This window comes from Aspergillus homomorphus, assembly GCF_003184865.1.
Source record: "Aspergillus homomorphus CBS 101889 unplaced genomic scaffold BO97scaffold_18, whole genome shotgun sequence".
NCBI classification, from domain to species: domain Eukaryota; kingdom Fungi; phylum Ascomycota; class Eurotiomycetes; order Eurotiales; family Aspergillaceae; genus Aspergillus; species Aspergillus homomorphus.
This window is the reverse complement of record NW_020291904.1, coordinates 159,170-180,476: the sequence shown is the minus strand read 5'-3', so window position 1 is coordinate 180,476 and position 21,307 is coordinate 159,170. Positions and strand designations below refer to the sequence as shown.

Genomic DNA, 21,307 nt, shown 5'->3' with positions numbered 1-21,307 from the left:
CGTAGCAGCATGTAGTGTCGACGATTGGGAGATCCTTTAGAAGTGTGTCTGATGCGCGATTTTAGAAAACGGTTTTTGTGAAAAATTTATTTCAATTATGCAGGGATGCCGACAGCTTAGCAGCCAAACTCCGCGCCTGCATGTATGTGCCTGAGTCAACCAACAAATCATGTTCTAATTCGCACTTGACTAAGGTGTCAAACGGTACTAATTTGCAGCCACCTCGGCCGTAGCAAGCCGTGCCGTTGATGGCCGCCGACGGAACGGAGGGTAGCTACAAAGCATTTTGCTAGGATGAAGGACGAAGGATTGTTATTTAGACTGAAGCCGTAGCGGCCAGCTAATTCCTTTCTGTGCGAGTGGGTCGTACTTGCTTCTGTAAGCAGTGAAGCACATCGGAGTCCCCAGACTCGTTCCACCTTTGTCTCCCTTTTTCATAAGAAGATACCAACACTCCTTACGTACAAAGAATCCGACATGCTTTTTGGGCTTCTCAGTCCCAATTGACGGAGGCAACAATGGCCAGTGATGGCGGTGGCTCTCCGCACGACTTGGTGGTTACCACCTGGATAATGTACAGCGTTGCCATGCTGCTGTTTTTTGTGCGATTGTAGGTAATTGCAACCCAGTCGGTTCTTCAAGTTGTTAACGGTTCTCTTCAGATATGGGCGCTGGCTTAGAATGCGCTGGGTATTTCAGCTCGAAGATTATCTGATGGTGGTGGCTATGGCATGTCTACCTGCAGCGTTTTGCACTCCACAGCCCAAGGCTAACTTATTTGCACCTACCAGGTATTCTATACCGCATTCGTGGTAACAAACATCAAAATCGCGGAAGGAGGCGGAAGCAATCTTTACAAGCCTGGACAATACGACTCGTTCACTGCCGGAGAGATTGCCTCCAGGGTCAAAGGGTCCAAGATAGAGTTTGCCTCAGAGAATGTGAGCTGCCATAGTCTATCATTGAGAATACAACTGGTGAAAAGAACTCTAACCCAGTCATGACGCAGTGCCAGCTCTGCACGATCTATCTACTCAAGGCATGTATGCTGATGGTCTACTTTCGACTCACGTGAGCCCAAATTCCCTCTGTTGGAAAAGCAGGAATGCGTCCCTTACGAAATATTCCCTAGAACAAATCTCTGGCAGAATCGAGTGGTGGCTATATGTGCTATCTATACGTTGTGTGGATGGATCATTACGGAGCTGGTTCTCTTCCTCAACTGTCGGCCCTTATCCGGTTACTGGACGCTCCCCCCTCCTCACGAAGAATGCTCAACCTACTTTCGCTACGAGGTCGTGCAATTCGTCTTTAACTTGAGCTCTGACGTTGCCATCCTTTGCGTCATGCTGCCAATGTTTGCTCGTGCCCAAATGGCATGGAAAACCAAGCTACCGGTTATTGTTGTTTTCTCAATGGGCATCGTGGTGGTATGTCTAGCCTCGATGCTGTATCGCGTATGAACACTTGACTGATTATGTGACGCATGTCCAGATTGCATGTGCCATTACCTCCAAGTTCTTTACTTTCAAGAATATCTACGATGACAGCTACCAGTTCTGGTACCTAAGGGAGGCTTCAATCGGCATGTACGTCACAAATTTACCATTTGTGTGGTCCCTTGCGAGGTCGACACTCTCATTCCTCAAGTCAAGCAACTATGCCGGCCAGGGCAGATACAACGACCCTAGATACGAGACAGATCCTCATACAAATACTACCCGGCTCAAAACCGGCAACGGCACGCGCTCCAGCCGACATTTTGCCGGCGTCTACGAGCCCCGTACCGCGCGGACTGATATAATATCGCCCTCGGAAAGCGAGGAGAATATTATTGAACTGGGCGGGATGGACCGCAGCGTCGCGACAAAATCGGCTGGATCATCTCAGGAGAGTAAGAACAGAGAATGGTCTCAGTCGGATGGGCAGGACGACCACTACATTCGGAAGACTACGGAGATAATCATCCAGAAAAATTGATCGGTTCTGCCTTATAACCAACTTTCTATCCCTGCTTTCCGGCACAGAATCATAGTTGATGACTGACGCTGGGCCTAGTTTAAGGGCCACCGACACCCTCTGGATTTGATGAGCGAGGAAATGTCCTTGGCCAAAGCTCTGCAACAAGCGTGCTAAGTTTGAGCTCCCTCGCCTCGACCACATATATCACAGGAGTAGCGGCAACATACAGTACAGCAGAAATGCCATTCTGCGCAATGTTGTGTTAAGTTACACGTACAGCTTCTCCTGGAATGGCAGTCCGAGATCATCCCCAACAGAAAGCCTCTGTCGTCGCTTTTCACTCTCAGCTAAAACAGAGGAGAGCACAGCGGACTACGCTCTTCTTAGGGACTCTTCAACAAAATCGCGGATTCCAAATGATTCTCCGATCATCTATATCAGCCTCGTCACACACTCCTTTGTCACCAAGGCGAAATAGCCCACCGAACACGGGCCGGTTTGACAGTTACCTGAGCTTGCGATCAGCGGTCATATTGTCCAGAGCTATATGGCGTGAGGTCCCACAACCGAGTACGTCAGCCTGTGCTATGCTAGCTTGGAGTTGGCAGATTAGCCGAGAGATCCAGGTTTTCAATCTTCCGCGCTCCGATCGGGATGACGATCTGGGACCAGATCGAAATTCATGGCGTTCATATAACTTTCCCGTTTAGCTAATAATCTATATCCTAATCGCTAATTTATAAGCACAATGACAATCATTGATTCATGTTTATGCATACGGGCCTCCCAACGGTGGACCTGATCGCATACACCACACTTGGAGATCCGCCACGGGTGGAGTAGATCACGATTGCGTCGAAACTAGTGAGCTTATCCCGGTGTCTCTGAGAAGCCGGCTGAAAATGAATAATCACCGACATCATGCATGTCATCTGTAATCCTGCTACGGTGGATAAGAGCCTGCCCTGGGAATAAGAATTCTCCAACCATTTCTTGCAGGCCCTGTCGTAGGCTTACGAGATGTGCTTGGATGTTTTGTCTGTTCAGGAGGGTAGATATCACCGGTTGCACCATGCATGGCACTGCACGTCTGTGGTCAAAGTGCTATTTAGCATTAGTTGTTCAGGTGCATCAGTCGAGCCCGAATTTTCGGTAGAAAAATCAACATACATCTACAGACGGTACAGACTATATTGCAGCTCGAGCAACAGAATAGAGTTGATCGATCTTGAGAACTCGACTATTGTCTGTCGACAAGGCCTCAGAAGTTCTATGGGTGCTGAGTCCTCTGCCAGTCTAATAGTTGAGAGAAGAGGTTGAACGTAGGAACGTAATCAGTGCTAAGCACCTCAATTTGCGGAGGATAGAGTAACGATCATCCGATGTACAGTATCCATTGTTGAAATAAAAATAATGCCCATTCATCAGGGCAATGACCTCGTCTTGCTCCCTTGTAAACTGACATCATCATTTACTCTTTACTCCGACCTCTATGATCGATCGGAGTACTCTATCGAGATGAGGTTAATGACGGTGGTATCGCATAAGAAGTCCAATGCTTACTCAAAGCAAATGATAGCGATTAGCAATTGTCTAGAGCAGCAAGTTTGTATCGAGTAGAGTGCAAGCACAGACCAAATCATGCACACTTTCCGGGGGCACAATACCATGACTCGTTGTTACATGTTGTGCCCCTTTGTTGCATTGGCTGTTACTATGTCCCGTCTGTCCAATCTAAAGAATGGCAACGACCATACTGAGCCCTGTAAGTTGGCTCGAGGTTGGCTCGAGACACGGTCAGGGTGCTTCAGTGTTCTGCAATTCAGCATTCAAGAGGAATCCCCGCGGTCCATCCAAGTTATGATGCATTTGATTACCGTCAATGAAGCCACATATTTTCATCAACTTCCTGGAACTTATGTTTGTCTAAGGGCAAACAAGATGAAGCTTTAACAGATAGTAGGATATACCAGTGCGAGTGACGCTGGAATTTGAGATCTATTATTCGGACACCGAAAATCAAAAATCGCAAGGTGGTGTGATTGTGGTCAGGGGGTCATGGTAGGAGCCTTGCTGCCTTATAGTGCCATTAGCGTAGCTGCACCGCCGCTTAGATGGTGCACTGCCACCAACCCAACAACTTCCGTGCGGCGCGCATCCGTCGCTCCACCGCTTTCATCACCATCACCACGAACGAAGCTTATCTTCCATTACACTCTCAATAGCAGTGGGCTAATCTACCTGTTAGCATATTGCAAAATACTTTTAGCTGCTCGCCTGGGTCCAGTACTTCAAGCGCAATAGACGGACGAGATTTCCTGTGGCCACCAGCATGACCTCCTTGATTCACACCGGGGACACCAAGTTCACCGTCTTTATCCGCCTACCATGCCCCAGGGGGGACTTTGTGGATCCTCCACCGGTACGCATTTAGACTTACCGAGAAACCATGGAGTAAACATTAATTTTGGCAGATGGAATGGAATGCAGCTAAAGATCAGGCTCTATGGGATATTCTTTCGCGCCCCTCCAAAGGCGATGATCTAGATTGTAGGTCCACTTATAAAGCGTTCATTCCATGCGATAACGGCTAACGACCCCAGGGAAAGCATTGTATTGACACAACCCACCCATGTCATACGCACATACTCATTCTTCTCGGCTTATAGAGCAGACCACTTCGAAGTGACACTTCAGTTCTTACTTCAGCAGGCAGCATGGCTTTACGACCGCCAGCTATCGCAAGTACGGGCGCAAATGCGCAAGGTACCGACCACACAATCGACATCTACTTCTCCCGCCCCTGGCTCGATAGCCGGCAGCACTGCCCTTGGTCAAGCCAAAGGGCCCACAAACAATGGTATGATCCTCTTCTTGAACTGCGTTGCTTTCATTTTCTAACAGCTTTAAAGCCCCAAGAGCTCCAAGTCGCCTGGCCTCGCAGCAGAAAGAATCATTGCCGCAACGAGGTAAGCGCCACAGCTTACGCCACAGCTTAAATGTCTTCTTTCAAAGGAAGGCTGGTGCTAAAGTAAAGAAGCTCCCATTCCCAGACGTACAAGCTCGACGACAACCATCAGCCAACTGAAACCCACCCGGGAACCATCGCGCAACGAGCCACCTGTTTCCGAGCCAAAAGAGCCAGGCCGAGATATACATGCTCCACGGCCATCGGTAAGCCGAAGAGACCCTCCTCTTCAAAAGTCACCGACTCTTGAAGAGGAAGATCTGACATCTACTTCGTCTGAGTTTGAGTCCGACGATGACGAGCGAATGGCAAGTCGACGGGGACTTAGATTCAGACCATTCGGCAAGTTCTCCACGCATAAGCCTGGCTTGAGAGATGAAGAGGAAGACGATGATGACTCGCCCGCCTTCCTCCCCCTATCCTCAGGCCCAGCGCTTGTGCGCACTCACCCCTCAGGCCAGGATCTTAACGCTACGTTACGGTTGAACGAGGAAGAATCTGCGGCCTCTAAGCGACGCCCTACAGAACAGCATCATGTACCCAAGAGAGCCCCCACAACGGAATCATCAACGAGTTCTGTCAGCTCCGGGGCTCCAGTGGCCCTTGCATCTACTGATCGTCGACGACATTTGCATCAAAGCGGTGGCCCCCTGAGTCCTCGTCGCACCGCCGAGTTAGCTCATCTCAGTCCGCGACGATCTATTGCATCAGCTGGCCGAGAAACTAGCGATGGGACGCCCAGCATGGGGAGCAGCTTCAGTGACTTAGATGGTAGGTTCTGCTCGTCATGTATTGCCGGTGCATGCTGATACTTACCCATCTGCAGATGCAAGCGTCACTCAGTCGGCGCTCGAAGAGGCTTTGATGAGTAATATGCAGCATGGAGGAATGGCAAGTCGCATGAGCACCATCAGTCAGGCCTTACGAAGTCGATACCTGCCTTGACCTAGGACTCTGTTCTTTTTTCTTTTTGGTGATGGTTCACATTTTGCCTCCATTTGAACCAGATAGCTCAACCAAGCAAGGGTCTTATTAATATTGTTGGATGTATCCAGATCTTTTCTCCCTGAGACCCTTGAATCATGCTGTGAACCAGGGATTACAAGCGAATGCCATATATTGCACGTATTCAAGTATACTCAATTCCAGACCTCCCATCTACTGCGACAGCTCTGCCCAGAACCTTTTGACAGCTGTCATTTCCTTCATACTACTTGGCACATGTGCAAAAAAAAATCTCATGTCGTCGCCTCATGATCCTATCAAGTCAATCTATATCAGAATCTCTACATGAGAATGCGCAGGTCTTTCCTCGTAGTGACGAGGGGTGATAGCATTGGCCTCATTCCCTCTTCCTCTCTTCTCCAATTCTATCGTACTTCCCAAATCTCCCAAATCGTCATCCCTCTGTCTCACACCACCCATCTCTGATCACGACGCTTTCGAAATTCTCCCCGGGCGTTTTACATTGAATTCCACATCTTTTCGCAGCAGCGCGCCCCCCCCCCCCCCCTTTTTTTTTCACCTCATAAATTGCAACCATAAATTCTATACATTCTTGATCTTGCTAACCTTGGCCTCCACCGGCGCTAACATGAGCCTGCCTACGGCGTACGTATTACACTAGTTTTATGGGACGCATATGCCCAATTTCTCATAATAGTAGCCATGGATCTCTCGGGTGCTACTGTGAGCCAGGGGGTGACCATCAACGTTGATTCAGACGCGATTTACGCCAGAGAGTTGCGATTCTCCTACGTTGCGAGCATTCCGACTTACAAGGACGTGCTCAAGGTCTGTCAAGATAAGTCAGATCGGTCCTTCTGAGCAATTATGGCTAGTATGATGAGATTGCCCCGGTTCTGTTCTTGACCGCCACCCGTGAACAAGAGATACAGTCGTATCCCTGGGATATCAGATAATCTCATTTTGAAGCTGGGTTTGTTGGTAGAGCTGATCCTGTGAGTGACCGACGATATCTCTCACTGAGGCGAAGCTCATGGCTGGATGCGAAGACAGGAAGGTTCGATATTATCGAAAAGAATCGCCGTCATAAAGCCGTTAATCATCCGCTTGATCAGTGCAGGCAACTAACATTTGCAGTGAGAACCATCTGCAAGTGGAATCAAACATCCAGCAAATCCTCCTTCTCAACTATTGAAGTGGTGTCATGTCTTTGTGAACAGCACTTTGGATATTTCGAGCTACCTGCAAGGCCTTGTCAACCTGCTACTCGCAGGTTTGGGGTGTGGTACCGATTATGAATTCTATGGAAGATACTGGTGCTCCAGACCATCATGCCTACTACCGCATGATCAGCACTAGTGCCAGGCGTTCGATAGGTTCGACTTTAATCCCCCCGGTGCAAAACAACGGAGACATGGTCGCCCATGTCGCACGCAGAAAGATTTGCCATGAACTGGTTGACTGAGGGAAACGGAGCTAACCCTTGAACATTGCCAAGATTGTCACCTTGGCCTGAATTGAAGTCATAAAACCTCTGCGAAATACCTAGGAAAAGATTCGCTATCTCCGGTCTGAGTAATCACTGCAGCTGCCGAGGTGCCCACCAGTGCTTATCCATTATTTCCAGTTTTAGACTAGCTTCGGCTCCAACCACTATCGTGCGGAGTTAAAATCAGCACCACCAGCGCTGCTGACAGGCTCACTGCTGACAGAAGCAAGAACCCTGTCAGCAGTCTAATTGCCAGTTAGCTTTCTATGATCATGAATTACGCAAGGTATATGCCTGGAGTCGCCTAGTCACTTTCCGGCTTCAACCGGAGTACAGGCCAGTCCCAACCGGAAGAGGTAATACGATCATGTCTTTGGGAAATAGGACTTAAGCTCGGCGATAACTCAAACTAGGCTCCACAGACCTTGCGTCATGTCAGGATAAGACCGCCTCGCTGCAGTGCTTCAAAACATGAGTAGAACAGTATATATGCAGCCTGAAGGCTCACAGATTCCCGGTCCAACAATTCCTAGTTTGAAAAACCTTCTCTCTGAACACAATTGATCAGATTGATCCGATTTGGATACTCCATTCTCAATATGTCATTTGCTCCGGTTGCTCCTAAGCCTAAGAGCCTACTCGGCTACCACCAGGTGCTCTCACCAACTGCTGGTGTCAAGGTACTTCATATCTATCGATTTTATCACGAGTCCAAAGCTGAGGTGTGTAGGTTTCACCGCTCTGTTTAGGAGCAATGAACTTCGGTGAAGGATGGAAGGAATTTATGGGAGAATGTAGCAAGGAGGATGCTTTTGCTATTATGGACGTGTTCTTTAACGAAGGCGGCAACTTCATCGACACGTATGCTCCCCTATTCATATTTTCGATTTTCTTTAGACATTTATCTGACCCCAACCCTAGTGCGAATGCTTATCAAAAGGAGGATTCAGAGCAGTGGATAGGAGACTGGATGCAGCAACGTGGAAACAGGGATCAGTTGGTGTGAGTATAGCAACAGCCTCGCCAATCCGTCAGGCCCCGGAAAGCAGAAAAATGCTTGCTGTACTAACTTGATGTGAAAAGTATCGCAACTAAGTATACTACCGGCTTCCGCACCGCACAATTCGACAAGGAGCCTCTGCAGTCCAACTACGTCGGCAATTCCCTCAAATCCTTGCGCGTCTCGGTCAACGCAAGCCTCCGCAAGCTTCAGACGGACTATATCGACCTTTTGTACGTTCATTGGTGGGACTTCACGAGCGGCGTCGAGGAGGTGATGATCGGACTCAACGCCCTGATTACCGCCGGGAAGGTCCTGTATATCGGTGTCTCCGACACGCCAGCTTGGGTCGTCGTGAAAGCCAACGAATACGCCCGGGCGCACGGTCTGCGGCCCTTCTCGGTTTATCAAGGAAAGTGGAATGCAGGATTTCGAGATATGGAGAGGGAGATCATTCCTATGTGCAGAGACCAGGGTATGGCGGTAGCCCCATGGGCGCCCCTCGGTCAGGGTAGGTTCCGGACGGCCGAGGCGAGGAAGAAGGCCCAGCATGAGGGATCTAACCGGGGTGCGCAGCCGTCCGAGGCAGATTTGAAAATCTCGGAGGTATTAGAAAAAGTGGCTGGAAGGAAAGGCACAAATCTTTATGCCATTGTAAGTTGCTATTTGTTTTCCCAAGACTTACCATCGTATGCAACGCGCATGATGGCCTGACTGACTGACTTGTTTGTGATGAACTCAGGCTCTCGCTTATCTGCGCTACAAGCAACCCTACGTCTTCCCTATTGTCGGACAGCGGAAGGTGGAGCACCTCAAGGCCAATATTGAGGCACTGAAGGTCGAATTGAGCAGGGAGGAGATCCGAGAGATTGATCTGGCCGCTCCATTCGATCCAGGCTTCCCGATGACTATGCTATTCGGAGGCAATGATAAGTACGATATTGGCTTCACGGCGGCGGATGTGTCGTTGACCAAGTGGGCTGCGCATATTGATGCTCCGGCTCCGCAAGAGGCAGTCAGACCTCGCAAGGATTAAGCTTGGGTACGTTGACAGGCGAGGTTTTTGAAGATACATATACTGTTGCTTGCAGGCCTGAACCTGTTGTGTCAATTTTATTTCTGTGTCCCATATTCATACTAGGCTACGCGTATCTATTAGATTTGAAGAAGAACAACGGCAGCCCACTCACTAGCCCTGGGCTATGCATCATTCTAACGTATTGGATGAACTAGAGACCATGGCATGCCTCTGCATCTTTACCATAAGAGGTATGTAGGAGTGTACAGCGCCCCTAATTCTTGACTGCCTTCCACAGATGTGAAACAACACGCATGGTTTTAACTTCGGGCACCCCACGTATGACCATCGCAACCCGTTCTACCACGGTCGAGACCTCGAGCCGTTGTAACGGACGCTGTATCTAAAACTGATGACGACGATGGAGGGGAACAGATAAGATTCTCGATCAGTGGTATGCGGTAGGTCTAGGCTTGGTGTGAAAACGTTAGCTTTGAGGTTTTTGAGGAACCTTCTTCCCGTGTGCCGGAGTCTGAAGCAGGAGTCGTATTCTGAATAATATTTTTCTTTAATTTTAGTCTGCATCTCGATTGGACTTTTGCGCCATATCACTCATGCTGGGCCCACAAGAAGGGTTCTTAGATGACCGGAAGGTGCAGACCAAGATCTCGAGTAAGTGGAGGCCAGAACCTGACCCCATGGTTCGTTACAGAGTTAGCCAGAGTAGCAGCTAAGAACATAAAACCCGGGCACACAAACTACATATAGCCATGCAAGGTCGTCTCCACTAGTCTGGACATTTCTCCATACGGTTTCTGCTGCCGAACAACTGGTTCGGCGATTGAAATGGTTTGCACAACTTGGCGGGGGCTCGGGAATTATGAGCAAGCAAGATAAAATGGTCGGCAGTTTTTTTGCTGTCAGCCGAGGACGTGGATGATACTGCCGTACCATAACCACTGTCTTGCAATCTCAACAGGTATGCATCTGACTGATAAGCAGTTATCTGATCGGGGCGTTGGGGAAGAGGGAAAGAAAAAAAAGAGCCGAGGAAATAACTCCGGAGCTGCGTCATGCCGAAAGCGGTGAACTGCCCCTCCCCGGCTGTCAGAATGTTGAGGACCCTTCCGTTCATCAGCAGGCCATTTACCTTCCATGCCACATTATATCCTCCGTTGAGGATTTTGCTTTGTAAAGGGGTAGGTAGGTATTGCCGCCGCATGACGCTTGAGCAGTGCTTCAGCTTTTCACCGTTGGAGCTGGAGACTAACCACTATAATTGACCTAGAACATCGCATTCCTGAATCCAACCTCCACTCGTTCGACACCGATCGCCGATACACACTCTCTCCTATATATCTGTTATATCCATACAATAAGCGCGCATCCTCTTTTCACTCCTCCCCCGCGCACCTTGCAGTGGCATTGATAAATACTGTTGGGTGATAATTTGTGCTTGGTCAATCAGAGTCCGAAGAGAAATAGCCGGACCCGACATGTCGTCCGCTCCGACGGCAGATATGACTCCTGCGGAGGCCGAATCCGTCTACTTCAACAATTACCCTCCTCCCAAAGCTCTTCCAAAGCATGAGGCATTGGCACGTGCCTTTGTGGACTACCATGTCCAAGCAGGTCGGCGCCTGGTTCTCGTCACCTCCGGGGGCACCACCGTCCCTCTTGGTTCGTGAGCTGGATACTGCACCCAAGAATGGCTTCTAACCATGTGCAGAGAACCAAACCGTGCGATTCATCGACAACTTCAGTGCCGGCACGAGAGGTGCCGTATCGGCGGAATACTTCCTACAGCAGGGCTATGCCGTGATCTTCCTCCATCGTCAGTTTAGTCTGCTGCCATATTCACGACACTACAGCCACTCGACCAACTGCTTCCTCGACTTCATGGACGAAGATGAGTCTGATTCAGAGAATGGCTCGGTCGTTGTGTGCAAGGAATACCAAGATCAGATGCGAGATGTGTTGCGCAAGTACAAATATGCCAAACGGAACAATCTTCTCCTACTCCTTCCCTTTACAACAATTTCCGAATATTTGTTCGAACTACGGTCGCTCGCGCAACTGATGAAACCTCTGGGCCCCAACGCATTGTTCTACTTGGCGGCGGCGGTGAGCGATTTTTTTATTCCCCGCGATCGCATGTCGGAGCACAAAATCCAATCCTCAGAGTTACCAAGCCACTTGACGGGGGGCCAGGTCGATGATCCGTCAGACATATACACTGGGGGGATTGAGCCACAACCACCAAACCGGAGCAAGAAGCTGGTCATAGACTTGGACCCTGTCCCAAAGTTTCTCCACCGGCTTGTGGACGGTTGGGCCCCAGATGGAAGCATGGTCGTCTCCTTCAAGCTGGAAACCGACCCCAATCTGCTGGTGTACAAGGCGCAGACTGCCCTGCAACGGTATGCGCATCATCTGGTGATTGGAAATCTGCTGGCAACACGCAAATGGGAGGTGGTATTTGTCACACCGGAGCCTCCGTATGAGCGTTGGATTCGGGTGCCCAAATCGCGGCGCAGCAAGAGCATCTCTGGTAGCGAAGACCAGGTCGGGTTGGCGGAGGCCAAGCGGCGGGCGGGCGAAGCCGCGGCGCTGACGGGAGAAACCAGTGGGGGCGCCGACCGAGGGCCGGAGGTTTTTACTGCCGCAGAAGAAGGCGTGGAGATCGAGAGCCTGATCATTCCTGAATTGGTCAAGTTACATTCGAACAAGATTGCCCAGCATGGCCCTCCTCCATCATAGATAGGATGGGTTAGTGGCAGCTTGAAAGTGATTGCGTGTAGAAGAAGAATAGGATGAAACGTTGCGACCGTTGAGGTCGGGCGTGTTTTGAGTGCCCGTTTCTGGAGAAAGGAGCTAGGGACACTGCTTAGTGAATAGTTTAAAACATAGGGTCCATTGAGCCCCTCAAACAGATTAATGCCCATATTCCGGCCAGGAAAATATCATGTCTGTTGACCGACCCAGAGGAAAAGAAAAATCATAGGTACATACAGTAGACGCCAGTTGCCTGTCAGCCTGGCTGCCCCCAAAACACAGCCCGATTTTTTTGTCCTCTGGGGCCAAAAAGGGAACATGGAAGGTTCGAGCTTTCACTTTCACCTTTCCTTCACTTCTTCTCCTTTGTCCCTCCCCCTGGCCTCAACGGAAGCGAGTTGTGATGAAGATGAATTTACCATGGGAGGGGAGCTATCAGAACTTCGACGACAAGATCCATTCCCTTCAATTCGCGATTCATCATATGCAGGCACTACGCGGGTGTTCCGTAGCTTTTAAAGATTTAATCTGACCACACGGAGAACCGCCGCGCTGTCAGGGGCGGGTTTCAGGTTTGCAGCTCCTCCTCAATCCATGGCTCAGTTGGGGACTAACGCGTCATCGACAGCTGCGAGTCGGAACTGAATAGGGACCGTCTTCTGCTCGCCTTAGCTTAGATGCCTTCCAGATCGCCCAGACACTGTGGGCCGATCTGCACTCGACTACGTGCCTTCCTACGTCGCCAACCCCACGCCCGCCGAAGGACAACCACGCCGACAAAAGAATAACCACCGCCGTTCCTTTTCGTTGGTCAGTCGCGGAACGGTTTCCTCTTGGCTGTCTCTATCTTGTCTCTCTGTCCTTTTCCTCTTCTTCTCGTTCTCCCCTCCTCTACAACCTCCACCTCCTCCCCAAACTCCTTTCCCATTCCTCTTTGCTAAGCGCCAGGAGACGTGCCCCAAGATAAGCATTCTGTCTCAAACTGCGTTCCTGCCCGTGCTCTCAGGAATCCGACCCCGTTGTCCGACAACCTTCAGAAAATAAACACTCGAGGAGGGGCAGCCGTCAGCGAACCTGTCGAGGAGAACCGCTTTGATTGAGGAACCAGGAAGAAAATGAACAGCGTGGTTCAATTAACCCGGAGGATCGGTCGATAATCTTTTTGTTTCAGTTGCTTCTTTTCTTCCGCATTGTCTGTCGCTCCAGTTCACTGTTCAACTCCGCTGCAGGTCGGCTCTCCTACTGGACAGAACCCACACAACCTCCCCTCCCTCCCCATCACTTCAACAACGCCGCTGTGAGGATGTTCCGTCGCTCTCGTCGCATCGCAGCCCTCTCCGCCCTTCTGGGACTTATCCTCCTCTACCACTTCTATACCCTCCGCTCCGAGCTGCTACCACATGAAAATGACGAAGCCCGTCGCACCTTGCCTGAATGCCCGCCCCTTCCGGGCATCGAGGATGTTCTCGTCGTGATGAAGACCGGTGTCACGGAGTCTCTCGACAAAGTCCCCGTTCATTTCCACACCACTCTCCGCTGTGTCCCCAACTACGTTATATTCTCCGACTATGAGGAAGAGATTGAAGGTGTCAAGATCCACGATGCCTTTGTTGGGATGGATACGATCGTGCGAGACACCGTCGGTGACTTCAATCTCTATAACCGCCTCCGCGAACAAGGCCGCGCCGGTCTCGATTCCGCCGACTTCGCTGACGAAGCCAATTCTAATATCGGTAAACCCAATAACCCGGGCTGGAAGCTTGATAAGTGGAAGTTTCTTCCTATGGTTCAACAAGCCCTGGCCTACAAGGATGACGCCAAGTGGTACGTCTTTATGGAAGCGGACACGTATTTCTCGTGGCCGACGCTTCTTGCATGGCTCGCGCACTTCGATCCCAGCGAGCCGCATTATATCGGAACCGAGACCCAAATCGCAGATGTCATCTTCGCACACGGCGGATCAGGCTTTCTCGTTTCCAATCCCGCCATGCAACTCGCTTCGAAAGAGTACGCCTCTCGTACTGTGGAATTGAACGAGTACACCGACTGGCACTGGGCAGGTGATTGCGTCCTGGGAAAGGTTCTCGCGGACGCTGGCGTACCCTTGCACTACTCCTGGCCCATGCTGCAGAACTCCAACCTCGGCGAAATCGATGAGTTTGCCACGGGCTTCTATCGCAAGCCGTGGTGTTTCCCCGCCGTCGCATTACACCACTTATCGTCCCGGGATATCCAAGACCTATACGAATATGAACGTCGCAGATGGCAAGATGTACGTTCTAACCTTCTTACGATTACGCCTTCCCCTCAGGAATTCTCCATGCGTCATTGTCCGCAGCTTAACATGCTTATTCCCATTTAGGCGAACAAACACGTCCTTCTCCACCGCGACGTCTTCAAAGACCTCATCTACCCCGAACTTTCCAATGTCCGCGACAGCTGGGACAATCTCTCCGACGAAGAACACGCTGAAGTCACCACTTTCCACGAATGCCAGTCTTTGTGTGCCGACTCGCGCAGTTGCGCCCAGTTCGTCCTGCGCGCTGGGGTGTGCTTCCTCGGCGAAACGCCGCGATTGGGTGTCCGGAACCCCAACGCTCGGTCCGGGTGGATCCTGAATACAATCGACAAGATGATCGAGCACGCGCCACGGTGTGGTCGCCCAGACTTCGGCTTATAGATTTTCGTCCACGGACAGCACAAATCAAGACCCATAAAAATGTCAGAAATATTCGCAGGTCGAATAATTCTATTTACAAGTCGTTGAGACGTTCTCTATGCTTTTTTCCTTGTTCGAAGGCGGTGCGATTATTGTGTTATCAGGTCTACCCTTTTAGATGTACAGTACATTCCCTCCCCCGTTTCTTGCCGTTTCTCCAGTATAGCAGGACACTTGCATGCATTGCAGTGGATGGCGTTATGGGGATTGTTCTCAGCTTTTATTTATTGATCGATGATATCTTGCATCCATACCGGGCGTCTGGCATTCTTTTCTTGGTACTTGGTCCTCGGTAGCCGGGATCGGGTCATAGCCAAAAGAGAAAAATCTTCCATCGTGAAAAACAAATGTCTGCATTCTTTCTGTTTCGCTTTAGCGTTTTCTTAGCAAGCTCCTCTATTGTATACAATATGCTTTATACCAACTCATGCGACAATTTATACTGATCCGCGCTACCACTACCAACAGAATAACAGAAATAAACGCCCAGCCCAGAGTGTACGACAGACTAATGAACAGGGTACTTCAAGGGTGGGCTCCTCGGATCTCCCAGACATTGGTCAATGCGCATAATGGACTTATTTTGACCCTTGACGAACTGAATCACCTCCCGGAAGTAGCCGACGGTTGTCGGACTTAGGAAGTGCATGACGGCCAGATTGCCCCCGTGCATGACATCTCGAAAGAAGGCCTCGCGCTGTTTCTCGGGGGTCTTGGAATCCGCCCAGAGCCAGTCCTCGATGTCAACGCTCCAGGTGATGACTTGTGGGTCGGTGATGAAATTCGCTAGGCGTTGGCGTGTCCGTGCCCCGAGGGTGCCAAAGGGAGGACGGAAGTAGTGAGCTGCAACGTCAGTTGGTGGTCAGCAAACCCAAATCAGGGAGTAGGGACATACTCTCAATGCCCAATATCTGTCGAAATGACTTGATATTCTCGACGATTTCGCGATCGATATCTGCAGTGGATGCCAGGCCTTCCATCCTACATCCTTGTGTTAGCTGAGTGCTCTTTCGTTGAAATCATGAAACTTAGCACGAAGTTTCCCTATATGGAAAACCCAGAGAGAGGGAGCATACTTCCGATGCGTATCCGAATGCAGCGCAATCTGATGGCCCCTCTTGATCATCTCGCGATACACATTCGAGAAGTTCGTGTCCCGATCCCTCAGGCCCAGCCCGACCACAAAAAATGTCACCAGCACCCTCTCCTCCTCAAGAATCTTCATCACCTCCTGCGCAAACCGCGGCTGCCCGTCGTCGATACCGAACGCAAACGAGCCAGGTCGAGAACATGTCAGCACCAAGCGTCCGTTGTTCATGCGATGCGGGACGGGAAACCCCACGGGGATGGACGGCACGATTTCTATGCGGTAGAGCGTTAGCGGCTCCAACGAATAGAACCCGCCGAAGCTGACGGAGACGGCTCTTGTCTGGTCGATCTGAAAATGCGCGAGGGGGATATAGATGTCGTTGCCGCGGGCGTAGCGGGCGGCCTCGACGACATCCGAGGTCTGCGGGAACGGGTTACGCGTGAAGTTGCAGGCCGGGTTGTTCTGGTTGAGGAAGATAGAGAATTTGGTGGTGCCGCTGAAGACGATGTGCAGGAAGTGCGTGGGTTGGTAGGGGCGCAGGTCGAAGCAGGACGAGGCGGAGAGTTGGGTGTGGTAGTTGTGGTCCGGGTCAGAGGGGAAAAAGCGCACGAAGCCTGGGCTGTGGTGGACTGTGAGGCCTTCGAGAGGCCCGTGCCAGTGGCCTAGGTCGTTGACATCTTGGTGGAGGAAGGTGTCGATTAAGAGGGTGTTTGGGGATGCCTCGGGGTTGTGGAGGATGTCGGTGAGGTTTGGGCTAGGTGGTGGTGGAGGTGGAGGCGGCGTCGCTTGGACTGAGGTGATGAGAATGTGCCAGGTGAGCAAGAGGAGCATCAGTACAGTAGTGCAAAAGCTCGAAGCCATGGTTGACGTCGCTGACCACCAGTTCAGAGTGATAGCTGAGTGTTGTGATAGTGAGTGGGGTGCTGCCTTTGGTCATGGTTGATATACCAAAGTGATTCTTTTGCAGTCCGATATTCTACGTCAAGAAGGGCTGAGCGGGGGCAGGAGCCACTGCCATACTAGATTTCTACTTCCGGAAAGAGCAGCCCCATGAATCCTGACGTTGTAACAGTAGAAACATCAATCATGATGAACATGTTTTCCAGCCTCCATGTGTAACTGTCTGGAAGGTGACGCCGCTGAGCAAATCCTCATCCCTATCTACCACCCAACGTGCGTTGGCGTTGGCCGGAGACCCTGCAACACTGAAATACATGATCCGCAACCCACGCAGATCAGATCAACCAAACAGCGTCCGCTGGATCCCCGGGGCATGACCGGAACAAGCAGAGACATCTACAGCGTCATCCTAAGAGCCACGGGGGCGTTAAACCATCACACAATATTAAAAGCCCATGGTCTGATAGGCCCGCGAACGAAGTGAAGAAGGAGTGGAGGGATATCGAGAATGAGGAGCTGAGTCCGTCAACGAAAGGCTCGACTCCATGATTCATCGGCTCGGGGTAAAGAGAGATGAGATGCTTGGTGTTGCCCCCTAAGTCAACAGACTAGCCAGGGCCCCAGTTCTAGAACTCCCAGCCGGCGTTTGATGGTTGAGTATCTTCGTTTCCCGCGTCATTAGTGCCCATGTCGATACCTCCCCAGCCGTTGCCATCGCAATTATCCTCCTCGTCGGTTTCGTCCTGAAAATCAACCTTGTTATCCATGGGCTTGTAAGATTCAAGGAAGTCGGGAATCTTCTGGCCGCTCTCCAAAAGGATATTGACAAGATCAGGCGCGAGCTCCGAGTCGCCATCGTTGTAGAATGAGGACGCCAGGCCTTCATTCCCAATGCGAGCAGTGCGTCCTACCTCGCGTTAGAGAGCTACAATATGGGGAATATATTCTACTTACCGATACGGTGGATGTACTCAGTAATACCACCGTGATGAACGCGGGGAAGATCGAAATTTATGACGTGCATGACATTCTTGATATCGAGACCGCGAGCTGAGACGCCCGTAGCCACAAGGATAGGGCTTTTAGCCGTGCGGAATGCACGCCTAACCTTGAGTCAGCGAGAGTCGTTGTATTTATTTTGGGGTGGACACTTACAAGGCATCTTCACGTTCACGCTGAGTGCGGTCGGCATGAATGGAGGTGCTGGGCAAGCCCATGTTGAACAAATAGTCATCCAACAGGTCAGCCTGTGGCTTCGAGTTAACAAATACCAGAGTTCGTGAGGGAGGCATCGAGATAAGGAGGTCATAAAGGCACTGCTTCTTCATATGCTGCTCTGCAAAAATGATCTATGGAGGTGTTAAAATTGAAAGCACACTATATTGGGGAGTCATACATTTTGCTGCACGTTGATGTGGGTGCTGCCAGGACGTCCAATACGGATGCGAACATGATCAGCTGCAAGGTATTCACGGGCGAGCCCACGGCAAGCCTTATTGAAGGTTGCGGAAAACATCATGTAACGGTGATCGGCGTCCTCATTCACATCTACAGTCTATGAGCGTCCAAATATCTTCCATGGCAGGTGGAAACCTTGACATACCTCCTCCCGACATGATCTTCTTGAAATCAGACTCCCAGTCAGATTGCAAAAGCTCATCAGCTTCATCGATGATGGTGTACCTGTGGATGATTTAACAAGGTACGTACATTAGGACATTCTTCTTGTCGGGATATACACTTACTTGACGCGCTGAAGTGAAAGTATGTGGGGTCTATCCATGAAGTCAAGGAGTCTTCCAGGTGTAGCAATGAGAATATCGCAGCCACGCTGCAGCTCGTCTCGCTGATCACGGATTGGCGCACCCCCATAAACCACACAAGGACGCAACATCGAGCGATAACAAAGGCGACGGGCTTCATCAAAGATCTGAGTCGCGAGCTCACGCGTCGGAGCAACAATGAGGACCAATGGCTCAGCCCGAACAGCGTCCGTGGCAGGATTGTAACCGGCCGCCACATTGGGGCGAGGGGCCGCAAGCTTCTTAGCCTTACCCATCAACTGGGATAAAACAGGAATGAGAAAAGCCGCGGTTTTCCCAGATCCTATTTGTGTTAGTCCACCTAGAGAACACGAGATCTAGTAGAGACCGCTTACCAGTCTGGGCAATCGCAATCAGGTCGTGTCCGGTAAGAACTGCAGGAATTGAATAAGCTTGAATGGGCGTGGGATGCGCATAACGACAAAGTTCGACGTTTCTGCGCATTATCGGATGCAGACCAGCGTCATCGAACTATAGCAAGTCAGACTCATAGTCAAGTTTAAGGGAAGAGTTGGTCAAAACTCACGTCTCTCACAGGATTGGGTCTCTCACGACTCTCAGCAATGACCTCGATCTTTTGCAGACTACCCACGGTCAGGCACTTGTGGTTATACACTCTTTGAATGTGGCCGACTTACTTTCCGATCTTGAGACCAGCACGGTTGATGTACTCGTTCCGGAAAAGCTGCTCCTCTAGCTCAGGAATCTCCGGGCCTACATCACCATACTCATCCTTCCATTCGTACTTGGCTGCGTTCGCCGCCCACTCAGGGAGCTGGCTATCATGTCCCTCACCAGCTGGCTGCTGAAGAGCTTGACTAGAGGTATTATACAATTCATAGTCAAAGCTCTCTGGCTCCACCCATCCCTTCGCGCGGGCGATTTTGGACGCGTTGGTTTCCTTGTTGTCCTGATTGTTCGTCACATCATCGAGCGCGGTTCCCAACGGAGACATATCGAGTTCCGCCATGGTTGCTCGTTCAGGGCTGGACTAGCATCCGAAAACGTGAAATGGGACAGACTCTCAGCAACAGCAACCTATAAGCAGATGAAATGAGCATGGCGGATGATGAGCAGTCTGCGTGGATTGATGGATACCAACTTGGAGTGAGACGTGTCTGAGACAATCAGAGTACGCCGGTGATGGACGGAAATGATGGATCGTGAACTTTTGACGAGCAGTAGGATAAGTGAAGGAAGAATTACAGTGTTTGCAGAAGAGGAAAAGTGATGAAGAAAAGAGAAGTCAAGAGAGGATGAGAGGAAAAAGGAAAAAAGGTGGGAGGAAGAGAAAGTGGTGTGGGCTGGGCCAATTTTACCTCACGCCGAGCACAGCAAACGGATTTCACACAACAAGACACCTCGGCGTTGTGAGACCAATAAGGATATCTCCTGGATGAGGGTGAATGTAACACCTACAACAGTTTTATTTGGAACTATCAGAGTGAACAGGTGATATGATTAGAAAATGAGGTGGGTCTGGTTAAGTGCAACGCATCGCTCTGGACACTGAATATCACGAATCCGCACGAGAAATGAAGCCTACAATCACAGTGAGAACTCTTTTTACTCCGTAGTAAGTCTCTAGCTTCCTGGAACTGACGTGATGTGCAAACGAAATCGGATAGATAATGACCTCGACTCCGAGGATAGCTTCATTTTTATGCAGACATCCGAGGCTTGTAAACAGACATTTTATTGTCAACCATTCTAGATGAGCACATGGCCTGGGATGTTAGGAATATAGCATGTCACCGGAATCTGTCAAGAGAGCTTCTAAACATCCTATAGAATCGGGCCTTGAGCCATGTAATAAGCTAGGAAGTCATGGCTCCAGTGATTTGTTCAGATGTCTGGTACAGTATCTCTGTAAACGTAACCTGAGACTAGAAGTTTCATTGTCAACCCAACCGAGTTCTCAAGTACCATGACACGGCTGCCGTTGGGAGGCTTCTGAAAAGTATGGCTTGAAAATCATGGTGCTTGAAGTATCGAATTTTGGTTGGCCAGGATTCATAGTATAGAGAAGCGGGGGTGACCTGTTCATCGCCATGACCTGTACGCTGCCTGGATGACTTTGGCTACCCTTCGATGAGCCCACCTGGCAGACGAAACTTACTTCTAGATGCTGGTCAGTAACTTGTTTCACCTTTGTCAGCACAGAACAAGTGCATACTACCCTAAAATCTACGAATTGTTGTCGTTTTGGCAGAAGGCTTTGATCCATCGTCTCCCCATATCTGTTCTCCCGTTTCCCGTGTGATATTATTTCAGACCATAAGGACATTTTTTCTACTGTCGGCTTTTTGCTTCAGCTAGGCCAATCATATAGCATTTGGTCCGCCAACGTCAAAGGTCTCACTGTGATGTTAGTTGCAAAGCTGAAGCTGCGTTGTTGTAAGCAGTTCTCAGCCTTACTAAACCAAAGCCTCAAACTAACATGCCGACAAAAAAATGCTTGGGAGGTCTTGTGTCATCACGTGTATGAGCTCGAGATCATCTGCCATTACCTGCTATAAGAGCTGGAATGCAGTAATCAAGGATTTCTTTAAAGGCATGACGTTCATGCCTACAGGAAATCGGTTGGTGGGAATGAT

The 21,307-nt window shown here is 50.2% G+C and overlaps 8 protein-coding genes across 8 annotated transcripts; 6 read left to right on the top strand and 2 right to left on the bottom strand.

The window, feature by feature from the left end:
• Nucleotides 1-518: 518 nt before the first annotated feature.
• BO97DRAFT_452053 (UbiD family decarboxylase) lies at nt 519-1,980 on the top strand (the record flags this gene model as incomplete). Its single annotated transcript, XM_025699020.1, has 6 exons — nt 519-610; nt 663-720; nt 792-941; nt 1,010-1,071; nt 1,133-1,430; nt 1,495-1,980. The coding sequence occupies 6 exons, from the start codon at nt 519-521 to the stop codon at nt 1,978-1,980; spliced, it is 1,146 nt and encodes a 381-aa protein (XP_025551343.1).
• A 1,330-nt stretch (nt 1,981-3,310) lies between these two features.
• On the top strand, nt 3,311-3,988 carry BO97DRAFT_405552 (uncharacterized protein). The gene is made up of 2 exons (XM_025695210.1): nt 3,311-3,472; nt 3,526-3,988. The coding sequence occupies exon 2, from the start codon at nt 3,631-3,633 to the stop codon at nt 3,913-3,915; it is 285 nt and encodes a 94-aa protein (XP_025551342.1). The 5' UTR covers nt 3,311-3,472; nt 3,526-3,630; the 3' UTR covers nt 3,916-3,988.
• A 157-nt stretch (nt 3,989-4,145) lies between these two features.
• On the top strand, nt 4,146-6,110 carry BO97DRAFT_443214 (multidomain presynaptic cytomatrix related protein). Its single transcript, XM_025698344.1, has 7 exons — nt 4,146-4,384; nt 4,437-4,512; nt 4,566-4,575; nt 4,632-4,822; nt 4,875-4,931; nt 5,003-5,701; nt 5,757-6,110. Exons 1-7 carry the CDS (start codon nt 4,295-4,297, stop codon nt 5,873-5,875), a joined length of 1,242 nt encoding a protein of 413 aa, XP_025551341.1. The 5' UTR covers nt 4,146-4,294; the 3' UTR covers nt 5,876-6,110.
• Nucleotides 6,111-7,666: 1,556 nt separating this feature from the next.
• On the top strand, nt 7,667-9,558 carry BO97DRAFT_477952 (aldo/keto reductase). Its single transcript, XM_025700594.1, has 5 exons — nt 7,667-8,065; nt 8,116-8,246; nt 8,307-8,387; nt 8,469-9,039; nt 9,128-9,558. Exons 1-5 carry the CDS (start codon nt 7,985-7,987, stop codon nt 9,419-9,421), a joined length of 1,158 nt encoding a protein of 385 aa, XP_025551340.1. The 5' UTR covers nt 7,667-7,984; the 3' UTR covers nt 9,422-9,558.
• Nucleotides 9,559-10,565: 1,007 nt separating this feature from the next.
• Nucleotides 10,566-12,352, top strand: BO97DRAFT_390422 (phosphopantothenate--cysteine ligase CAB2). The gene is made up of 3 exons (XM_025693766.1): nt 10,566-10,606; nt 10,692-11,083; nt 11,133-12,352. The coding sequence occupies exons 2-3, from the start codon at nt 10,900-10,902 to the stop codon at nt 12,161-12,163; spliced, it is 1,215 nt and encodes a 404-aa protein (XP_025551339.1). The 5' UTR covers nt 10,566-10,606; nt 10,692-10,899; the 3' UTR covers nt 12,164-12,352.
• Nucleotides 12,353-13,313: 961 nt separating this feature from the next.
• BO97DRAFT_61926 (glycosyltransferase family 31 protein) lies at nt 13,314-15,091 on the top strand. The gene is made up of 2 exons (XM_025700945.1): nt 13,314-14,450; nt 14,541-15,091. The coding sequence occupies exons 1-2, from the start codon at nt 13,482-13,484 to the stop codon at nt 14,856-14,858; spliced, it is 1,287 nt and encodes a 428-aa protein (XP_025551338.1). The 5' UTR covers nt 13,314-13,481; the 3' UTR covers nt 14,859-15,091.
• Nucleotides 15,092-15,405: 314 nt separating this feature from the next.
• On the bottom strand, nt 15,406-16,818 carry BO97DRAFT_345565 (polysaccharide deacetylase family protein; the record flags this gene model as incomplete). Its single annotated transcript, XM_025691774.1, has 3 exons — nt 15,406-15,740; nt 15,793-15,878; nt 15,974-16,818. The coding sequence occupies 3 exons, from the start codon at nt 16,816-16,818 to the stop codon at nt 15,406-15,408; spliced, it is 1,266 nt and encodes a 421-aa protein (XP_025551337.1).
• Nucleotides 16,819-17,442: 624 nt separating this feature from the next.
• On the bottom strand, nt 17,443-19,946 carry BO97DRAFT_61897 (DEAD/DEAH box helicase). Its single transcript, XM_025700944.1, has 10 exons — nt 19,813-19,946; nt 19,349-19,748; nt 19,237-19,294; nt 19,046-19,181; nt 18,633-18,993; nt 18,491-18,570; nt 18,284-18,435; nt 18,043-18,236; nt 17,842-17,990; nt 17,443-17,794 (listed from the first exon to the last, which is right to left on the bottom strand). Exons 2-10 carry the CDS (start codon nt 19,678-19,680, stop codon nt 17,514-17,516), a joined length of 1,743 nt encoding a protein of 580 aa, XP_025551336.1. The 5' UTR covers nt 19,681-19,748; nt 19,813-19,946; the 3' UTR covers nt 17,443-17,513.
• Nucleotides 19,947-21,307: the final 1,361 nt, after the last annotated feature.